Source organism: Syngnathus scovelli, chromosome 11 (genome assembly GCF_024217435.2).
Source record: "Syngnathus scovelli strain Florida chromosome 11, RoL_Ssco_1.2, whole genome shotgun sequence".
Lineage (NCBI taxonomy): Eukaryota > Metazoa > Chordata > Actinopteri > Syngnathiformes > Syngnathidae > Syngnathus > Syngnathus scovelli.
The window spans coordinates 8,433,368-8,453,231 of NC_090857.1; the positions used below are offsets into that span (position 1 = coordinate 8,433,368).

Consider the following 19,864-nt stretch of genomic DNA (forward strand, 5'->3'; position numbering starts at 1 on the left):
TCTTTACGTCACTTTATACGCAATCAAGAACGCATACGGCGGATGGATGTCATATGCACACATCCTATGTGTGGGTGTGTGGACTCAATTTCTAGGTCATCTGCACACGTTGCTCGAAGGGGATGATTTTTTTTATTCCTTATCCTCTCTCAGCTCAGTAAAGAAGACATGCACCTACAGAATACCCCGCCCCCTAAGTCATAAGACAGAAATTGAAGATCCACGTGAATTTATGTTCTGCACATTCATCATGTGGCAGAGACAAGCCATTTGTCATCATGGTCCAGGGCAACAAGTGAAGCGCCACGCTGTGGTTATGTAATTTTCCCCAGACACGGCAAACATGGCGTTCCATGAATGTCTATATGCCTTAGGTAGGAGCATGAATCATGCTGTTGGGTTTTCCCTCAACTGTGAAATCAAAAACATTGAATTGGGTCATTTGACCCATGTAGGACCTAATAGTTCCGTCCAGGTCGTTGTAATATTATGAGAAACAATTTTTATTCAACTAGTAAACATTTGTGAGTTATGAGTAAACATGATTTATAACAAAAACAAAGATTATTTTATATACAAGCATTTTATGATATACATTTTTACAATTGTAATGATTCAAAGATGCAGCAATGCAGTCATTTATACTGCTCAATTAACCATTAGAAAAAAAATATTACTAATGAGGATTTATCTTTTTGTCTCTAAAACAATAAGGATTTTTTACTACTTAGTACTAACTTGTCTCTGGGATGAAACGTCAACTAGTCCTCCCCCTTCTACTTCTTCCATTTGGGACATGATGTACATTAATAAGTATCCCGTGCGCATGACAAGCGTAAACGCTGGACTGTATTACGCAAAAGGGGCTTAGTCAACTGGCATAGATTCGGCTAAGCTGAGAACTGTGGTGCCATGCTAAAAAACTGAGCAGGCATTCGCAAGACTCGCTTTTGAGACATACAATTAGGGGAAGGCTCAGTTTGTGTTGTAGTATTAATCAAAAATAGAATATGATAGTGAGCAAAAAGATCTCTTTTTTTAATCATCATATTGCTAAGGCATCTTACAGTTTCCTTTACAAACCCATGTACTGTACATGTTTGTGCAACTAAAATGGTCATGTGGAAAGACTAAATCATACAAGTATAAAATGCCATTCACAAACAGAATGAGAATTTCGCTGTACATTGTCACCAATTATCGATTACTGCTCAGCAATGATGGATGTGCATGAGTGTGTGAATGACCGTCCATCTGAAAAATACAGGGCACAATCCGCCTCATAGCTGGAGCAACCCTGAATGTAAACCGATAAGAATTAATTTCCTAAAATAAGTTGGGGTTGAGGTTGTATTTGTCAGTCCATGTCAGTGAAGCGCGCAAACATGGCTTTGCGGACGGCATCCTTGTAGTTGCCCGACGGCGGCACTTCCAAGCTGCTTCCTTTAATTCCCAAGCCGGTGCCCTTGGTCCTTAAGGAAGCCTACGAGCAGACACAAAGACGATCATTCGAGGAGACGCGGCGCACACGCCCCTCAGGTAAGCGCGCTAATTGCTTTGTGAGGGAACAGGAAGATGCGGAGAACATCTGTGCAGAAAACACTCACTGAGATAGGAACAGTGATGCCTTGCTGGTGGCGCCCCAAGCCTTTGCCTTCCTGCCAGCCCATCGCCTGGAGCATCTTGTTTCCGATGTTGTCGCTCGTCAGGCCATCCTTGGTGGGCTGCTCGTAGTGTCTGTTGGACAATTTGCGTAACAAAGAGCATCTAAAATTCATCATTTAATTTTTTTTTTTTACAACTTAAATGTCCATCCATCCATTTTCTGTTTTTACATACACTAGACAAGTTGTAATTTTACTGGTTGCAATATTACTTACACGGTTGGGGCGGCCCGCTTGAAGACTTTCTTCGGAGGATCCGGAACGCCGTACTTCTCTCTCCTCTCTGCAGCCCGGTCTCGGTATTTCAGCTGACATTGACAACAGAAGTTTATTCACTGATCACTTTCTACAATGCAACTTACACCTTGTATAATTGAAGCACCTCGAAATCTTGTTTAGGACCCATTAGAAACTTTTTTTGGGTATGGGCTCATAATTATGGACACGAAATTTGCACAAGAATATTTTTAGTTTTCAAAAAATGGTTTGAATATTGAGTTTCAGTGCATCATAAATACTTATTACTAAAGCTTTTTAAAAAACAAAAAAATACCTCAGCCTCTTTCCTCTCCAGGTCCTCCAGCTCGGCTTCAGAGAGCTGGGACCGTCTGTGGATTTCCAGGTTTTGCTAAAATAAAAGACATTAAAGATATTCACTCAAAAATATATTTACATTGCATCAAACCTGCGCAGTATTGTCTTATGAATCTCATGATGACATTGTCATTATACATCTAACGTTCATTTTCCATCTGGTGCCGCAGCGTCGCGCGTGGAACAGATGGCGGCGCTCGGAATATTCATGACAACTTGTGGATCACCCGCTGCTCCTCCGTCCTCACCTTATGAAGGTCAGAGAGTTGCTGGTGACGCAGCAGAGCCTCCTTTGTGGGGAACTGCCGGCGGCACAGGAGGCAAACCAACTTGGCCCAATCGGTTATTTTGCCGCTGTCGTCTGCTTTGGAATCCGAGCCGCCCTCTTCGGGTTCGCTGACCTTGTCGTTAGCGACGACTGGAGCGATCTGCAGTGAGGGAGAAAAATGAACAAAAGTTCATGTCTTTGTGCATCAAGTGGGTCAAAGGGAGCAGGGGAGCAAGCAAACCTTAGCTGGCGGCTCCTGCTCTGTCAGCTTGATCTGTTGAGTCAGAAGGGGCGGCATCTCAAAAGCTCCTGTCTGCTGAGAGAAAGAAAGTACTGTTAAGATCTAGTTGGAATAATAATTCAGATTTGACATGTTGCTTTTGGGATGCTACTACCTTCTTCTCAAAAATAGTGAAACAAGCATCAGCGGCGTCTTTCTTCTCTTCATCCCTTTGCGCCCCCACAGCTTGAACATTGGTTTTAAAACTTTCCTTTTGCTTATTTAACGTCTTTGCCCAACGCTCCATGTCCTTAGCGATCTGGAATTTGACAATTCAAGAATTATTTGATCGATCCCAAGGGGAAATATGTCACGTGAAGTCTATACCTGCTGTGCCGACTTGCTTTTGGGCTTTTCTTTCTTCTCTTTGGGCTCCTTGTTGCTGGTGCTGCTAGCTGAAGAGGAAGCGGTGGTGCTCGTTGCGTCCGACGCAGGCGGCGCAGGAACGTAGGCCTGTTTCTCGTTGTCCCAGTAGACATACTGCTGCGTTTCAGGGTTGTAGTAGTACTAATGCACACAAGAAGCATAATAGGACTGATTTATTTTCCTCCCTGCCAACCCGGGGATGTGAAAATATAGTTATGTAGTCTTAGAAGGTTGAATGTATTAAGATCTATCATCCTGGATGACACTGTGTGCACACCTGACTGTTGGGGTCGTAGTAGAGGCCGGTGATTGGATCGTAGTAGTAACCAGAAGACTCGTCATACTGGTACGTGGACGTGTCTGGGGCAGCTGCAAGCGAGACATAAAAAGATGTATTTATGCAAGCAAAACCCAAACTGACAACTTTTTCCTTTTTATCTTACCAGTTCCAGCGTTGCGGACGGCAATGTTGGCTGCTGCTGGGACCAATGATGGGGCACCAAAATTCGAAGCCAGTTGGGTTGCATCGAGCTGCCCTGCCAACTGATGTGACGGAGAGCATGAGTATTAAGCAGACGAGAGCAGAATGTAAATAACTAATTGGTACTCGTCTTACATGGAGGGCAGCCTGGTTGATGATGACGGGTTGGAAAACTTGAGGCAAGATTACACCTGCAGGGAGCATATTCTTTATCCCTGGAGCAGCTAAAGACAAATGGCAAAAGTGCACTTAGGAATCACATCTTTTTACAGAGAATAAATATATATATATTACGATTACCTCCCAGTATTCCATCACCAGTGACAGGAGGCAAACCTTGAGCTTGCTGCTGCCATACTTGAAAATTCTGTCCCTATATAAGCAATTGAGGGAAACGTAAAATGAGTTTAAAATGATGAAGTGTTTTGATCAGCCTGTTTTAGTCAGTCTTTAAAAGGTTTTAATTTAGTTGTGGGCTAAATACCTGTGGTTGATGTGCATAGTTCTCGTCGGTGGTGGTACTTGAACCTGGCTTTAACTTAAGTTGGGAAGAAATAAACAAAACAAAATCAGATCAGGCAAGGTGGGATTGGCGCATCGATTTATAACGCCGTACGCAAACATCAGTGTTTGTTTCGAACTGGAGTACCTGGCTGGCTGACCACTGGGCTGCAGCTATGGCTGTGCTGGCAACTGAAAGTGCGCTGTTTCGGATCGCATCTGCCTGCGCTGACTCTCTAATAAAGGAAAGATGATCATGTTAAACAAAAAGCCCTTTTCTACAATTTTCTAGTTTATTAATAGGCACTTGTATGCATCGTCAAATAGTGCGTGTGTTCCCTCACTTCTTTGCACTCTTGGCGTAATCCACGGCAATTATTTTACCATCTATCTTTAAAGGTGGTTGGAGGCTCTGGAGAATGGTGAGCAGCTGCGAAGCTTCCTATGTGAAGGAAAAAAAAAAAAAGGTGCTAACCTGCTAAAACATTCAGCATGGTGCCAAATGTTTTGGTCTGTAACATAATGACTAAGCTTACGCACCAAGGGAGAGGAGAGCTGAACAAAGCTGAAGCCTCGATTAAGTCCCGTCTGCTTGTCTTTGATTAAGCGGATGTTGGACGGAGACAAGTTGGCGAAGGGAGCCAAAGCCTTCAAAATCTCATCAATAGTGCACGCAGGGGGAAGGTTCCTCAGAATTATTGCTGTGAACAGAATAAGCAGTCAGGAAATCATGCACGAGGTGAATGGATGACATGTAAGATAAAATGTCACTCACTGTCTCCACTGTATTCCCAAGGCTGCTGCGACTCCGCGTTCAAACCAGTAGCTGCATCTTCTACGTGGATGAATGACAATTAGTCAGTAATCACAAACACGGCATGGTAATTTAATATGCTGGAATCAAATTCTGTTGGTTATTCGGTTTGATCCCGAGTCCAATTCTGACTTTAGAAGAAAATTAATTTACTTGGGTGTACTCTCAACTTACCAGTTTTAGTCGCACCGCACCGGAAACACTTCAGTCTCTTCCGGAAATTGTAAAGACCGCACTGTAGCGAGACAAAGTGACCATTTAACCCATTTTCCATAAATGACAACCTGGAATTAAAGTGTGCTTTAAAAGACACTCACAGTGCTGCAAAGCCAGTTGTCAAACCTCTGCTTCCTGTTGCTGTAGTTCACCGCGATGTTTCTCTCGTGAATCACCAGCTTGTACTGCGGAGTGAAGAGATGCGTGTTATTTCCGATTTCCGCGTGTTGACGCCGTGGAGGCAGGTGAGGCACCTGCCTCCGACTCTCCACGCGAGTGAGCGCGGTGGGGAGAGGAAAGAGCGGCTGGCCTAACGCTCGCTGTTTAAGCAGAGTGCCACCGGGAGGAAGGGAGCAGACATTAGCCTCCTTTACACAGAAACCCCGCAAAATATCCGAGACGTAACAGAAAACTCCACCCTCAGTGAAGTGGGTTATTAACTTGGGGTGCTTTCATACAGCAACAGGGCATTGCATAATCAGATAATTAAATGTCAGCGCTGGCGTCTTACAATATTTTCACCACAACAGGGGCAGGAGAAGTGTCAGGTGTTAACACCGTCACACCTCCTTCACTCAAGGTGGAACATTTTTCACTCGGCTTTGTTCTCCCATTCTGTGTCAGCACTGTTCTAGTAAGCAGCGAGACAGGGGGAAAAACGACTGTGTAAAAGGGGCTATAGAGAGACGAGAGAGGCGAGAGAAAAGTGTGTGTGCGATTTTTTTTTTTTTCTTTTAACAGCTTGTGTTTGGGGCCGGAGTGCTACCAGCTCGCTCTTCTCTCACCAGACGAGACTGAGCTGGAGCAGAATATGTGCTTTTCTTTGACAAATATGTGCAGAGCATAATAGTGAATAATTCCCAATAGCATAAGAACTGTGTACACTAAATTGAAAAACAATAAACTGAGGATTTGAATCATTTTGGATGAAAAGGTTGCGAGAAAGCGCGTGATATCGCTAACATCTTCTGGTACGAGCGTCATGAAATGGTAATCGTCATCATGGTATCGGGGCACTAATCGCCAAGAGTCAGTCTAAACTTGGTGATTGTTGAGGCAACCTGATTGGTCTCCATCCACTTGGTAGAATCTTGCAAGTGATAAAAGTCCACGAAGGCGAAACCTCGGCTTATACCTAGAGACAGCATTCAAATATAGACGGGAGGCGTGTTAGTGAGAAGGCTATGGTGCAATGGTCAACTCACAATGGGTGTGTCCAATTCAAGGTTGAGATTGGGGTTGGGGGGGTGCTATGGTCATTTCTTTACATGAAATAGTTACCGTAAGTTCCATTTCCTGGTTCATGGTAATAATGATACTTTACCATCAATGGTACACTTCTGTGTTGGTATCACAATAAGAAATGGCAAAACATATATGTGGGATTTTGACATTGCACACGATTTTGTTTGAATTCTTGAATTTGGTCAGAACTCACTTTCGAGAAATTCGACTTTGGAGGTTCCATGGCACGTCTATATGTCTATAACTTCATACTTGGTTACATCAGCACAGACAATTCAAAGAGAGATTCAAAAGGAAGCGTGCAAGACAAGAATGTGGGACACTCTAACGAGCACACACATCACCTACCAGTCCGTTTCTTCATCAAGCGGACATCCACCGGTTGCGGACCCGGCAGCTTCTCCAAGGTTGAGCGGATCTGCAACATGGCAACAAATAGCCAAGACAAACGGTTGTTAGTTACGCGTTGCAGAAAAGTAGCAAGTCAGCGTTTCCATACAATAGCATAAGTGACACTTGAACATACATCTTCCTCTGTGACATTAAGAGGAAGCCCCCTGAGCATAATTGTCTTGTTCTCCTCTTCTTCCTCCTCTTCTCTATAATCTTGGTCTGCATAGTTTCCGTCGTATTCATCATCTGATCTGTCACTGTTGTGGCGTTTTCGACCTCTCTGCGGCAAAAAGAAACATCATGTAGAGGCAGGAAAAGGAAATCACGCAAGTGTCTAAAAATTATGCTTTGCTCACCTCACGATTGTCTCTACAGTCGTCAAAATGATCTTTGGCTCTGTCATCTGCCCCCTGGCGCTTATGATCCCTTTCAGCATCACGACTATGCCGGTCACGATAATGTGAATCATCTCGCGGATCATCTGAGCCATATCTTCCGCTGCGTTCTCCCCGACTGGGCCTGAAATAAAACCAAGTCTTGCCACTGTTGCAATTCTGCAAAGACTATACATAAAGTAGAATACATATTGTGGTACTATTATAGGAAATAAAGTAATTTACCTTTTATCAGCTCCCATACTCTATTGGACAGCAAATTGTTTGACCAATAAACTGTGTGGAGAAAAAATACTTTCAAAAATTTTGGTTTTCATAATCCGTTCGTAACCACACGTTGAAATGTCGGTTATCATAGTAAATTGAGGACCACCTGATATCCTAAAACATTATCATTTTTATTTAATTATAATTCAAAAAATTAATCAATACAGAAGAAACGCTCCAAAGATTTCAAGCAGCGCATTGATCATGCGAACGCGATTCATTTTAACAGCGTTAGCATTGTGAAACATTTCTGATAGAGCATGCTAGCGCGTTACTAGCCGGAGATCGACAGTCCTGCGTTCTTAAGTATAACTCCGTTTAAGAAATAGCGCTATAAGCTTGATTAAACATGATAAATACATGTAAAAGAAACCCTCACGTACCATCGACTGAGGAACCTTTTTGACTGCACGGTGATTGTTCTTCAATTTTACTTCCGGGGTGAAGGCAAAAAGCTCTTCTATTTCACAAAAATGCAGACTACGCGCTCGCTGCCGCCATCTACAGATCAGGAGGATATACTGCAGTTTTGAATTCTTTTAGCTCCTAACACAACGCAATGGCAAATAGCGTCTATCAAAGCTATGACATGTTTTTAAACCACTAATTCGACTGCTTCAGAGATTCTGAATTCCTGGAAAAACGTCAATCGTGCTGTGCGCCGCGTCAAAAAAGCAATCGTGTCCGCTCACCAGAACGGAATAAAAGGTAGGCGGTTGGCTAATGTTAGCACACGTTAGCATCATATGTCATTTCCTTGGCAGGTTGCTATCTAAATGCACCAGTCATCACCAGTACGTGATTAATAACTAAGGAGAACCGCAATTGATTCGTGTGATCACTTTGATGGATAAATGACGTCCACGTTGTCTTTGCTGGCCGTTAGCAGGCTGAATGGCTGAGCCAGAGCTCCTGCTGGACTCGAACATCCGACTGTGGGTGGTTTTGCCCATTGTCTTCATCACCTTCCTCGTCGGGGTCATCCGTCATTATGTGTCCATTCTTCTTCAAAGTGACAAAAAGTTGACTTTGGAGCAGGTGTCAGACAGGTAAGACATTTTGAGGGTGGCAAACATTTGCTGTTTATTGCAATACAATACCAGACAAATAGTATGTGATGTTCATTCCAGCCAGGTCCTCATTCGGAGCAGAATCCTCAGAGAAAATGGAAAATACATTCCCAAACAAGTATGTATTTTGCTCAGGTTACGCAAGTATGTGTGTGTGGGGGGGTACGATTTGTATTCTAATGGTTGTGTCTGTCCTACTATATCATTTTCCCCACCTTTTTGTTAGTCCTTTTTAATGAGAAAGTTCTACTTCAATAATCAAGAAGATGGATTCTTCAAGAAAACAAAAAGAAAGGTTGTTCCGCCCTCGCCAATGACTGGTAATTAAAAAAAACAACACTTTTCTTGTCAGTAGCCATTATGCGTTCATGCTACTTATGTTAACATCATCTTGGTAAAATTAATTTGTGTATGTAGTTGATTATATTGTGTTGTCCTGCTTCTTATTCAATCTGGCAGATCCCAGCATGCTAACAGACATGATGAAAGGAAACGTTACCAACGTGCTTCCCATGATCCTGATCGGAGGCTGGATCAACTGGACCTTTTCGGGATTTGTAACCAGTAAGGATTTTTAAATTGGACATTGTTTGACATTCTCACAAATGAGGGTGTGCTTACTTCCCAACGAGACGTTGTTTACAGTGGCGGTTCTCTGTCCTTCATTCACACAGCTAAGGTCCCCTTCCCTCTAACGCTGCGCTTCAAGCCCATGCTGCAGCAAGGAATAGAGCTGCTCTCACTAGATGCTTCCTGGTAAGGTTGATCAGATATCCACAGTTTATTTTCTGGGCATCGTCATTTATTGTGCATGTGTGTGTGTTTTCAATAATTAGGGTGAGCTCAGCATCGTGGTATTTCCTGAATGTGTTTGGACTGCGAAGCATGTACTCATTAATCCTTGGCCAGGATAATGGTAAAGTATCTACTTAAGTGTTGAACAAAATTCTTGGTGTATAATGAATTTTTGAACTTTCCTCCCAGGTGCAGACCAGTCAAGGATAATGCAGGAGCAGATGAGCGGGGCTGCCATGGCCATGCCTGCAGACACAAATAAAGCTTTCAAGGTAAGTTGCTTTTGAAGCGCCAAGAAAATAATCCAATTGAAAATAAATACGAGGTAATGATCTCGACATAAATCTTTGGAACTGATGTGAGGCAAGCTGATGTCACACATGACTTCAGATCAAACTCTAGGTCGGCTTTGGTGTTGCTTTCATGGGACATTTGTCTTTTATTCCAGGCGGAGTGGGAGGCCCTGGAACTGACGGACCATCAGTGGGCACTGGAGAGTGTGGAGGAGGATCTCATGAGTATGGAGCTGGACTTTGACGGCATGTTTAGCAAGGAGCTGCCCACTGGTATTTTCTGAGGATCTGAAATGCAGGGATTACTGAAAAATACTGAGATTGAGCAAATCCCTCCCTGTTATGCAATGTTTACATTCCTTTTTGTTGGGGTCCTTTTTCTTCAAGTTATACTAACTAGTGGCTGAAAATGTCTGGGAGAAAACAAGTCATGTTTTTGTATTATAATTAGCTTGCAAATTACACTACTCACAAAGGTTAGGCATATCTAGCTCTCTGGACATGTTCATTCAAAAGTCAAGAGAAAGAAAAATTGAGTTCACTTGTAGAATTTATTGTGGGTTTTCGAAACACATGCCTATCTTTTGATGAGTAGTGTATGTCATAGTGAAACCTGATTGGTAAAATAATGTGAAAATCATAATATTTCATTGTATTTCATGTGTAGCTTGTTACTATTTTCATCTGCGCCATCAGGTGCAAAATAGAACTTTAATATCGAAATGGTGTTTAATTTAACAATGAAACCACTCCTTTGTTAGACTGTAAGAACTGACTACTAATTGGCACAAGAGCCAGTATGTGTGTCAGATGGAATTTTTTTGAGGGTGTGTTGTTTTGGTGTCAAATGTTTCTTTTATTTGAACCCTCCTGTGTTTGTTTTGTACAGTAAAACCCATTTTGACTAAATAACTGGTTTCATTTGTTGCAATAAGAGGTGGTTAGTGACAAAGGTCTGTAACTGAATGTTTTGCAACATTGAGCAACATTCTGCTTGCTACTGCATCTACAGGTACTTATTGGTGACGGAATCTATTCTTGTTGGAGAAACTTCACATGACTTTCACCAACCGATCAGCATGCAAGAACTCCACTTTGAATTTGGGAAATATGTTGCAGTTTTCTTTCCCTGGTGGCCCTTCAGTGCTGTTTCATAAATGTAAAGAAACACAGGATTTTTTCTTGTGGCTCAATTTCCTTAAACTATTTAACACAATATAATATTGTTTTAGTTATAGTGACTGTCGGGCAACATCTCAAATTGCACATTGCTATTTTATAATTTGGTCTATTGGATATTTATGCTCTGAATTCTGGTTACTCGCCAGTTACTCAGTATGTACTTCAGTTATGTTATTTACAGTACTGTGAAGTTCATTACATTCTTGTTGGGTGTTCTCAAGTTCTTTGATTTGGCATTGTAAAATAACATTTGTGTAGGCTCGGTCTTTATCTTAAAAGATGATTAATGTTAAAAGCGTTACGTGGGCGCAACATGCTTTCACAGTGTGGTCGAGAAGACAACGACACAGTAGCTACGCCGGGCTGGAATGCAGCGTAAACCCGCGTGTGCCTCTCAGCCACCGTAGATGAAGAACGCCCCGCTCCCAGAAGAGCTTCTTCTCGTCTTTCAACCGGCTCACTCGCCTGTCTACACGATGGCCGAGGGAGGCGGACCCGACTCGGGCGGCTCGGCGGACTCTGATTCGGAGGTGCCAGTCGCATCCACGGAAAAGCAAAAACAAACTATCGGTTCGCTGCTAAAGACCACGCTCAGAAAAGGCGACGATTGGTGAGAAGAAGCGAGCGGCCGACCCTAGTTGCTTCTGATAAGCTAGCGCTATCTTGCCAATGTTAGCCACTAGCTACGATCCGAACCGGAAATGCTAACATGCTACAAAAGGAAACTAACACCGCTTACTTGTTACTATTAAAAGTAAAACTAAAACCGCGACACAATTAATATTTGACGTTTAATCTCTTTAGTTGCATGGCAAACATTTATAATTTCTCAAATTGTTGCCGCGCGTTAAGCCACACAGGATTCTTAACAGCTATAAGCTAAAAGCTAAGTACCACGATACGATGGCTGATATGGGAAACTGTTTAAAATGTTTCGGTTTCGGATTCAACGTGTTTTGTAGTAGTGGTGCAGTTGACTAACTAGCTGTTAGTACGGGCCCTGGTTTCCGGATTTAGGGTTCAACCACCAGTCGGTTCGCTGGTTAGCCGGCCGGCAAGACTCAGAACCGTGTTAGCTGAGCTCCCTGACAGGACTATACAGCACTGTCATGCCGTGTTGTCATGTGTAGGGCAAACCCGAAAACTGCCCCACCCTATACGTTGTCCCGATCAGGGATCCAAAGGAGCCAATAATTGGTTGCGTTATCTTATTTTATGTAAATCGTTTCAGCTCATGTGGTTGTACATTAACTAGTTAGGGCTTTATTAAGATATACCCTCCAACTGCCAATGAGTACAAGTACTTTTTTTTTTATCTGTACTTGATGGTTGATAATGCAATTATCAGCAAAAATGTGTTTCATGTTAATCAAATGTTTAAAAACACAGGACACAAACGTTACTTAAACATGGTAGAATGTAACACTGAGCTACTAGTAACAATGTGACAACATTTCCCCCAAAAAGCCAGTATGCTAAAATGGCTTGAAAGGCCACTTATAACCTGAGTACAAAGAATTTAGAGAGAGAAAAATATATATATATATTTTAAATCACTTCATGTATTGACATCTTTTCATATGATTTCCCACAGGCAAGTTTCTAACAAAGAGAAAGCTTGAGAATAGGGAAGCGCTCTAGCTCTCGATATGTCTAGACACGCTGTTGCATAATATTCAAGCCTTATATTTTCTCATCAATCAGCTCCATCGAGTCCTTACTTGATATTCAAAATGAGATATGTGCTAGCATGTCTTCAATGCAGCTGTATATTCTCCTCAGGTATCTCATTGACAGCCGTTGGTTCAAACAGTGGAAGAAATATGTGGGTTTCGACAACTGGGACATGTACCATGTTGGAGAGCGTAGCCTCTATCCAGGACCCATTGACAACTCTGGCTTGTTTTCAGGTAAAACACACATTTGATCACAGCCACAGTCTTTAGAGATGTTGCCACTCACATTGTTGTTTGTCCCCCTCCTAAAGACCAGGACAAACAGATCCTGAAAGACCACCTTATAGATGAGCTGGACTATGTCCTTGTGCCCACTGAGGCATGGAATAAGCTTGTCAGCTGGTACAGCTGCCTGGGTGTCCAACGACCCATTGTCAGGAAGGTAATTCAGTTTTTACTTTTGGTTTCAGTTTGACCACCTCGCTAACTTCTGCTTTTACTCAACGGAAGTTGTAGTGTTGTTCAGCACAAGTATGGTTTCTACTCCCCCACTAGGTAGTTGAACATGGAATGTTTGTCAAACACTGCAAGGTGGAGGTCTACCTGCTGGACTTGAACTTATGTGAGAATGATAACATGGATCTTGTGGTTACACGCCACTTCAGTAAAGCTGACACCATTGGTGAGAGAGACACAGACGCTTCATTTAATTAGGAATGACCTGAAGATGGCACTTTTTCACCATTTTCTTTTTTTTTTTTTACAGATACCATCGAGAAACAGATGAGGACACTGTTCAATATTCCACGTGAAAAGGAAACCAGGCTCTGGAACAAATATATGAGCAACACCTATGAGCAACTGAGCAAGCCTGACAGCACTGTACAGGACGCTGGCCTCTTCCAGGGGCAGGTAATTTCAACTCTTCATCCAGCAAAACGGTTGTCAGGGGATGGGAGATGGATGTGAAAGGATTGTGTCACCATTAAAGAGCCCAATAGACTTGTTGAAGCACAATGAAATTCATCTCAACAATTTATTGTTCAATGCCATCTGGATGAAAGTCACAAATAGCAACTTTATATAATTTCATTTTGTTGTCTTTTTGGAAGGTTAGCAAAGCACAAAGGTGTATGAGGGCCACACTACAAAGACAAAATGGAATATTTTGAAATAAATGGAAGGTGACAAGACGATATAAAAAATGGATGAGATGGCTTCTAAGTGCAAGGATGGCTCTTAGCTCCAATGTTTTTAAAGGGAAAAAAATACGATCACTTGTGTTTTTTGTTTCTGTGCAAGCACCTGCTGAAAGTATGAGGTGGAGACCACTTGAGTGGAGTAGATTGTTATTTTACGATCTTGTTTGTAAATGCATCTTCTTTATTTCCTACAAGGTGCTTGTGATTGAGCGCAGGAATGAAGATGGAACGTGGCCCAGGCAAGCTTCCCATCCCAAGTAAAATCATACTTGTATATTTAGAAATCGGATTCTTAGCTCCTTAAAATGACTGCATTTTTCTGATTCTTCTTCACCAGATCCAGCACAACCCCATCGAGGACTTTCACCACCTCGCCCAAACTCTCCTCCAGCTCGTCGGCCAGTATCTCCCCCGCCGTCATCAATGGAAACAGCAGTTGCGGTGCCGGCTACTCGCTCAACAACAGCGCCACGACCGGCAGCAGGCATGATTCTGTATCTAACTTAACACTCATTCTTTCAAAGTCACTCTGCCTCACTTAAGCCTAACAGTCCAAACAGCAGCCCCGAGAAAAAAAAAAAAAAAAAAGTTAGCAATGGCGACATATCGAGGCAGCGGGTGTCAGCAATAAAAACAGTTGTTCTGTAATTTGAATGTTTTGCATTTGCCTGAAGCGTTGTTCTTGACGGTATTTGTAACTTTTCTTCCAACAGTCTGGGGTCTTATAATTCTTACAGCTCCTCTTACAACTATAGAGATTCCCAGTCTCAGTCTGGCCTATGTGGTCTCAGTAATCTAGGCAACACGTGCTTCATGAACTCTGCTCTCCAGGTAAAACTCGCCTGCATTACGTTAGTTGTGCGTCTTGTTCACCTAATCCACCCTTGTATTTATTGTTTGGTTTTGTTCCCACAGTGCCTGAGCAACGTGTCACCGCTCACCGAATATTTCCTCAACGACCAATACGAGGCCGAGATTAACCGAGGCAATCCGCTGGGAATGCGTGGCGAGATCGCAGAGGCCTACGCTGATCTAGTGAAGCAAATGTGGCTCAGCCGGAGCAGCTCTGTGGCCCCGCGTACCTTCAAAGTACGCCCTCTCACATGATCTTTATGTCTTCTGACTGAAGATCTGACCTCTGCGTTTTTATTTGCAGACCCAAGTGGGGCGCTTTGCTCCCCAGTTTTCGGGCTATCAGCAGCAGGATTCCCAAGAGCTGCTAGCTTTCTTGCTTGACGGGCTCCACGAAGATCTGAACCGTGTGAAGAAGAAGCCTTACCTTGCCCAAAGGGATGCCGAGGGCCGTCCCGATGAGGTACAGATAAGAAAACGTGCAGTGTGTCTTGTTAATAAATAAAAATAAACTGTGAGTGTGAAAAGAGTCAATGCAAAATGGTCCTTTTTTATCTTCCCAGATAGTTGCAACGGAAGCCTGGAAAAACCATCGCTTACGCAACGACTCGATCATCGTCGACATCTTACACGGCCTTTTCAAGTCCACTCTGGTGTGTCCGGAGTGCTCCAAGGTGTCTGTGACCTTCGACCCCTTCTGCTACCTCACTCTGCCGCTGCCCATGAAGATCGACCGAACCATGGAGGTCGTTTTTGTGCGATCGGACCCCCAGTCCAGACCCACCTTGGTGAGCTATCCAACAGAACTTTGATTGTTGGACCACGTCCATACATTTTTCCTGAGCGTGCTTTCTTTTCTCGTCACAGTATCGAGTTGTGGTTCACAAACTGGGCACGGTGGCGGAGTTGTGCAGCGCCTTGTCCAGACTTTGCGGAGTTCCTCCAGAAAATGTTAGATGTTACACTTTTATTCTCAGGCTCAAATGGAAGCTCTGTCTGCTAACGTTGTGTCTTTTCTTTTAGATGGTGGTGGCTGATGTTTATAATCATAGGTTCCATAAAATTTACAGAAGGGACGACGGCCTCAATCAAATCATGGACAAAGACGACATCTTTGTGTAAGTATCACTCTTGAGCAAACAATTGTTTTTGCTTGTACTTGTCTGCTTGTTAACGAGTGTGTTTGTGTGACGCAGGTATGAGGTGCAGGAGGAGGACAGCGAGACGATGAACCTACCAGTCTATTTCAGGGAGCGACATTCGAAACACGCCGGAAGCTCCTCCAGCAATATGCTGTTTGGCCAGCCTTTAGTCATCACCGTGCCCCGGCAAAACCTCATAGCAGACGTTCTTTATGAGAAGATCCTGCAGAGGATTGGGTGAGAAACAGCTGATAAGAAGAAAAGGAGGCTCGGTCATGCTTGTTACTCAGCTGATCTGTTTTATCTCCTTTTGCAGGCGCTATGTAAAACTCCCAACGAGCGCCGGGACTGAAAGCAGAGCCTCGGCTTCAGCCGCCTCCGCCAGCTGCAGTCAAGTTCCTGAATGTTCCACATCATCCAGTACCAGCTTGGGTGGCTGCGGCAGCCCATCGTCGGACGGGGCCACCTGCAGCGCCAGCTCCAGTAACGGCACCAACCACTCCGGAACTTGCAGCGAAACCAACGGCTATGATGGTTGGTGGCCAACTTGGCTTCTGTCTCGTTTCTGACTATCATCGACAATCTAAATGGGGTTCTTGATCTGTGATTGATTGTATAATTGGTTATTATGTCATCCTTAAAAGGTAGAACCTTTTTTCTTTTTAAATGTTCTCAGGGGAGGAGGAGGCCATGGACCACCAGGTGAGTCCAGAGCCACAGAACGGCCAGTCCGAGGAGGACGAAGAGGAGGCATCGGATTTGGAAAACGGCACAAAAGAGGACAAAGCCAAGACGGCCTCGCTTCCGGCCAAGCTCTTCACCTTCAGCGTGGTCAACTCTTATGGAACGGCCAACATCAGCCCTCTGCCTTGTGACGGGAATGTCCTCAAACTTAATCGTCAGTTTTTTCTTTTATATATAATTGTACTCATACTTTGCGCTTGTTCTGACGTGACCGTATCCACGCAGCACATTCCACTGTGGCTATCGACTGGGACCCCGAATACAGGAAGATGTGTTATGATGATCAGGAAGCAGAGGTTTGTGTTTTCTTTTTTCCCCCATTTGTTCATTTTACTTCTGTCTCAATACGTTTTGCTCCTCAGGCATATGAGAAGCATGACAGCATGCTCCAGCCCCCCAAAAAGAAAGCCACCGTGGCTCTAAGAGAGTGCATCGAGCTCTTCACGACCATGGAGACACTCGGAGCTCATGATCCATGGTAATGTTACACTGTAAAATAGTGTTCTTTTGATTTATACTCTTAGCTTCCTCCCTCTGACATTGTATATTTTCGCTCGTTTTGTTTTTTCCCCCCAGGTATTGTCCCACCTGCAAGAAACACCAGCGAGCCACAAAAAAGTTTGACCTCTGGTCATTGCCTCGTATCCTCGTCGTTCATCTGAAGCGCTTCTCTTACAACAGATGCTGGAGGGACAAACTGGACACAGTAGTGGATTTTCCCATCAGGTATGCATCTGCTTTATGTCAATGTGGATGTTGCTGAGGTTGGACTGCAGTTATTTGTCATGCCACTAGGTGGCTCTGAAAAACGGTCGTTGCAATCTGAATGAGGAAGTAGTTGTTGCACTTTTCAGAAATACCAGAAAGAACAATGGTGGTTTCTGCTCAAGCAACGTTTAAGTCATGAGTCACAATGGTAAAAAAAAAAAAAAAAAAAAGTTGGCTCAACGATTGTGGTGCACTCTATTTCCTCTTGTGACCTCGTAGAGGAAGAATTTTGTACAGAAAACATTACAACTTACAGTTGGATTTAGGGTCTGTTTATTTAGTGTTACTGAGAAAAATATGTTGTCTTTTTTTTTTTTTTCTTCAAACAGAGATCTGAACATGTCAGAGTTTTTATGTGACCCCAAGGCTGGGCCTCACACGTATGACCTCGTCGCTGTGTCCAACCATTACGGAGGAATGGGAGGAGGACACTGTAAGTCGTGTCAATCTATCTTACATTACATGAACTTGCACAAGTTGAGAAACATTTTTAAAATGCTGTTTTCCCCACCAAGTGGGCAAAAATTATAGCCCATCTAATTGAGAAAAATATAGTCTCCAAGAGCAAGTTGAATATAGCTAATCAGATGATTCAAGAAAGTCATTTTTAGAAAAGGCACAAAAGCAACAATGATAATTTAAGCAAAGGAGGTTTTGTAACGCGTGTATTTCAAGTCAAGTGGATTTGTATCTTTCCTTGTGTGGACGTGATATGCTCCAGCTCAATCCTGCGCCTAGTCATCTGATGCGTTTCCTGCGGTTTGTTAAGGCCGCGTGTGGTTTGCCAATGAAAAGAGCGCTTCTTTACCATCAGCTAACACTTGCCTCTGTCTGACAGACACGGCGTACGGTAAGAATAAAGTGGACGGAAAGTGGTATCACTTTGACGACAGCAGTGTGTCATCCTCGGAAGAGGACCAGATTGTGGTGAGCTTGAATTCCTGCGTTTTCCTCAGAGTACAATGCAGCATTATAATCATCTGACGCTCTCCAGCATCAGTGTCAAATGTCCCCGTTTTTGTAACCCGACACTTGTCCCCCCCCCCCCCCCCCCCCCCCTCCCCTTGCAGACTAAAGCGGCCTATGTGCTGTTCTATCAGCGCAGGGAAGAGGAAGGCCAGCCTTCCGCCTCGCTGGGAGGAGCCCCTGACGCCGCAGACGACCACATGGATTTAAATTGAACCACATGATGGCCAAACAGACACGCAAACGCTGCTGAAGTGACAGACTATCAATAATATCCCCACCATAGCGATAATCTTTGATTTACGTCTTGAGAGAATGACAAAGCCAGTTAGTTAAGAGGTGAAAAATGTTCACTCTGGATAACCGAATGCTTGCTGCCCTCCACAAAGCAGTACAGATTTTTTTTTTTTTTTTTTTTTAAAGCCAAATGCAAAGCTCGTCTCAACCAAAGTGTTCTGAGTTGTGTATGAAAGTTTGGATGAGTATGCTATGAGGCATCAACTCCACTTTTTCCTGGACATTACTTAGGGTGTGCTGTTTCTAACCCTAAAACGAGCAACTTGCTCCTCCCATACACAACTTCATTTAATTCTAATAAACTGCAAAAAGCAGCCTTTAGTTTGCTGCTAGCTGACTGAAAAGGAAGCACTTTGACATCTTTGTGAATACAACAGCTACCTGCTTCAGGTGTTGACCCTGGGCATTCAGGGTTGTTATCTGTCATACAATTACAGATTTTTTTTTTTTTTTTTGCAAACTGCTTGTGATAAATCATGTACATGATTGCACCACTATTGAAATGGCTACATTGTTTGATATATTACAAGGGCATTGGAGACATAAAGTAGAGCTTTATTCAAAAAGATTGATCCTCCTGGTCGATCTGTCATAAGAGATGGAGGCAGGGCGAGCAGCATCCAGTCAATGATTTTACTACACTGTCCTAGACTGAATAGATTACCGATATATTCTACTAGTCTATAATAAAAAATCCCACTAAGCACAGTTAGTGGATGTGGGAATGTGCTGCTGATTCGAAGGCACTTAAAAGGTTTTCGTAGTAGCCGTTAAATGAATGGTGGCCGTCATGTTGTACCAGGCAAAAATCACTAATGTTATTCTATATGCCACTGATATGTCATAGATGAAATCTTAATTCAGCAGCAAAAAAAAAAAAAAAAGTCAGTGGATTTTCATCTTGGGTCGCTAAATTCAAAAGAATCCAATCTAACTGATGAAATGTAAATAATCACACTATTTTAAATAGGTGTAAACATATTGTCCTCATATTTATCATGCTGATAACAGGATTTGTTTTTAAATGGAAAATATTTGAAGTCAAACTACAATAAAGACTGGATGCCTCAACGATAACATGCTTTGTTTTGTGGAGTATGACGTAAGCGACAACATCCACTTTTTTTTTTCTTTATCTATTTCAGGCAGAGATTAACAATCCAGGTCCAGAAAGTAAAAGTCATGGCATAGTTTAAAGACTCAGGTGACTCTACTATAGCTCAGGGATCACTTAACCTACTGCTCACCTTGCAAATGTCACATGACCTATCTTAGTAAAAAGATGAGCCGCGATTGGTCGTTAACTGCCAGGAGCAACTATGTCATTTTTAGTCGACAGCAAGTGGCAAAAGGGCCACCTCTTCCTTGAGATGGATAAAAACAGGTAGATTTT

At 43.1% G+C, this 19,864-nt stretch overlaps 3 protein-coding genes across 6 annotated transcripts; 2 read left to right on the plus strand and 1 right to left on the minus strand.

The window, feature by feature from the left end:
* Positions 1-1,014: 1,014 nt before the first annotated feature.
* Positions 1,015-8,002, minus strand: LOC125976686 (RNA-binding protein 5). 2 transcript variants are annotated; one of them, XM_049732481.1, is made up of 25 exons: positions 7,868-8,002; positions 7,443-7,493; positions 7,179-7,341; positions 6,956-7,102; positions 6,778-6,847; positions 6,246-6,319; positions 5,286-5,369; positions 5,143-5,203; positions 4,930-4,989; positions 4,695-4,855; positions 4,499-4,596; positions 4,303-4,390; positions 4,138-4,191; positions 3,954-4,026; positions 3,789-3,877; positions 3,616-3,715; positions 3,450-3,541; positions 3,134-3,313; positions 2,922-3,065; positions 2,768-2,839; positions 2,507-2,686; positions 2,218-2,292; positions 1,881-1,972; positions 1,608-1,737; positions 1,015-1,483 (listed from the first exon to the last, which is right to left on the minus strand). In XM_049732481.1, the coding sequence occupies exons 2-25, from the start codon at positions 7,457-7,459 to the stop codon at positions 1,358-1,360; spliced, it is 2,430 nt and encodes an 809-aa protein (XP_049588438.1). In that variant the 5' UTR covers positions 7,460-7,493; positions 7,868-8,002; the 3' UTR covers positions 1,015-1,357. The 2 variants fall into 2 exon arrangements, with proteins under 2 accessions (XP_049588438.1, XP_049588436.1); XM_049732479.1 differs by having other exon boundaries at positions 2,768-2,842.
* Positions 7,998-10,554, plus strand: emc3 (ER membrane protein complex subunit 3). Of its 2 annotated transcripts, none has more exons than XM_049732485.1 (9): positions 7,998-8,192; positions 8,374-8,533; positions 8,615-8,672; positions 8,781-8,874; positions 9,014-9,118; positions 9,229-9,310; positions 9,391-9,470; positions 9,539-9,621; positions 9,798-10,554. In XM_049732485.1, exons 2-9 carry the CDS (start codon positions 8,379-8,381, stop codon positions 9,924-9,926), a joined length of 786 nt encoding a protein of 261 aa, XP_049588442.1. In that variant the 5' UTR covers positions 7,998-8,192; positions 8,374-8,378; the 3' UTR covers positions 9,927-10,554. The 2 variants fall into 2 exon arrangements, with proteins under 2 accessions (XP_049588442.1, XP_049588441.1); XM_049732484.2 differs by having other exon boundaries at positions 7,999-8,192; positions 8,371-8,533.
* Positions 10,555-11,216: 662 nt separating this feature from the next.
* usp4 (ubiquitin specific peptidase 4 (proto-oncogene)) lies at positions 11,217-19,548 on the plus strand. 2 transcript variants are annotated; one of them, XM_049732477.1, is made up of 22 exons: positions 11,217-11,434; positions 12,607-12,734; positions 12,812-12,942; positions 13,056-13,182; positions 13,267-13,412; positions 13,898-13,959; positions 14,040-14,186; positions 14,416-14,533; positions 14,618-14,791; positions 14,859-15,017; positions 15,118-15,342; positions 15,422-15,505; positions 15,578-15,672; positions 15,751-15,933; positions 16,013-16,230; positions 16,373-16,594; positions 16,666-16,736; positions 16,803-16,918; positions 17,017-17,166; positions 17,538-17,641; positions 18,047-18,135; positions 18,279-19,548. In XM_049732477.1, the coding sequence occupies exons 1-22, from the start codon at positions 11,232-11,234 to the stop codon at positions 18,387-18,389; spliced, it is 3,063 nt and encodes a 1,020-aa protein (XP_049588434.1). In that variant the 5' UTR covers positions 11,217-11,231; the 3' UTR covers positions 18,390-19,548. The 2 variants fall into 2 exon arrangements, with proteins under 2 accessions (XP_049588434.1, XP_049588435.1); XM_049732478.1 differs by having other exon boundaries at positions 13,898-13,941.
* Positions 19,549-19,864: the final 316 nt, after the last annotated feature.

Excerpts from the sequence above, each read along its gene's own strand:
- LOC125976686 (XM_049732479.1), bottom strand. Across the intron at positions 4,597-4,694 it reads TTCAGCTCTCCTCTCCCTTG|GAAGCTTCGCAGCTGCTCAC; the intron begins GTGCGTAAGCTT and ends TCCTTCACATAG. Across the intron at positions 4,391-4,498 it reads TACGCCAAGAGTGCAAAGAA|AGAGTCAGCGCAGGCAGATG; the intron begins GTGAGGGAACAC and ends TTCCTTTATTAG.
- usp4 (XM_049732477.1), top strand. The coding sequence starts at position 11,232 with ATGAAGAACGCCCCGCTCCCAGAAGAGCTTCTTCTCGTCTTTCAACCG. Across the intron at positions 11,435-12,606 it reads CTCAGAAAAGGCGACGATTG|GTATCTCATTGACAGCCGTT; the intron begins GTGAGAAGAAGC and ends TATTCTCCTCAG. Across the intron at positions 13,183-13,266 it reads CAGTAAAGCTGACACCATTG|ATACCATCGAGAAACAGATG; the intron begins GTGAGAGAGACA and ends TTTTTTTTACAG.
- emc3 (XM_049732485.1), top strand. The coding sequence starts at position 8,379 with ATGGCTGAGCCAGAGCTCCTGCTGGACTCGAACATCCGACTGTGGGTG. Across the intron at positions 9,119-9,228 it reads CTTTTCGGGATTTGTAACCA|CTAAGGTCCCCTTCCCTCTA; the intron begins GTAAGGATTTTT and ends TCATTCACACAG. Across the intron at positions 9,471-9,538 it reads AATCCTTGGCCAGGATAATG|GTGCAGACCAGTCAAGGATA; the intron begins GTAAAGTATCTA and ends CTTTCCTCCCAG.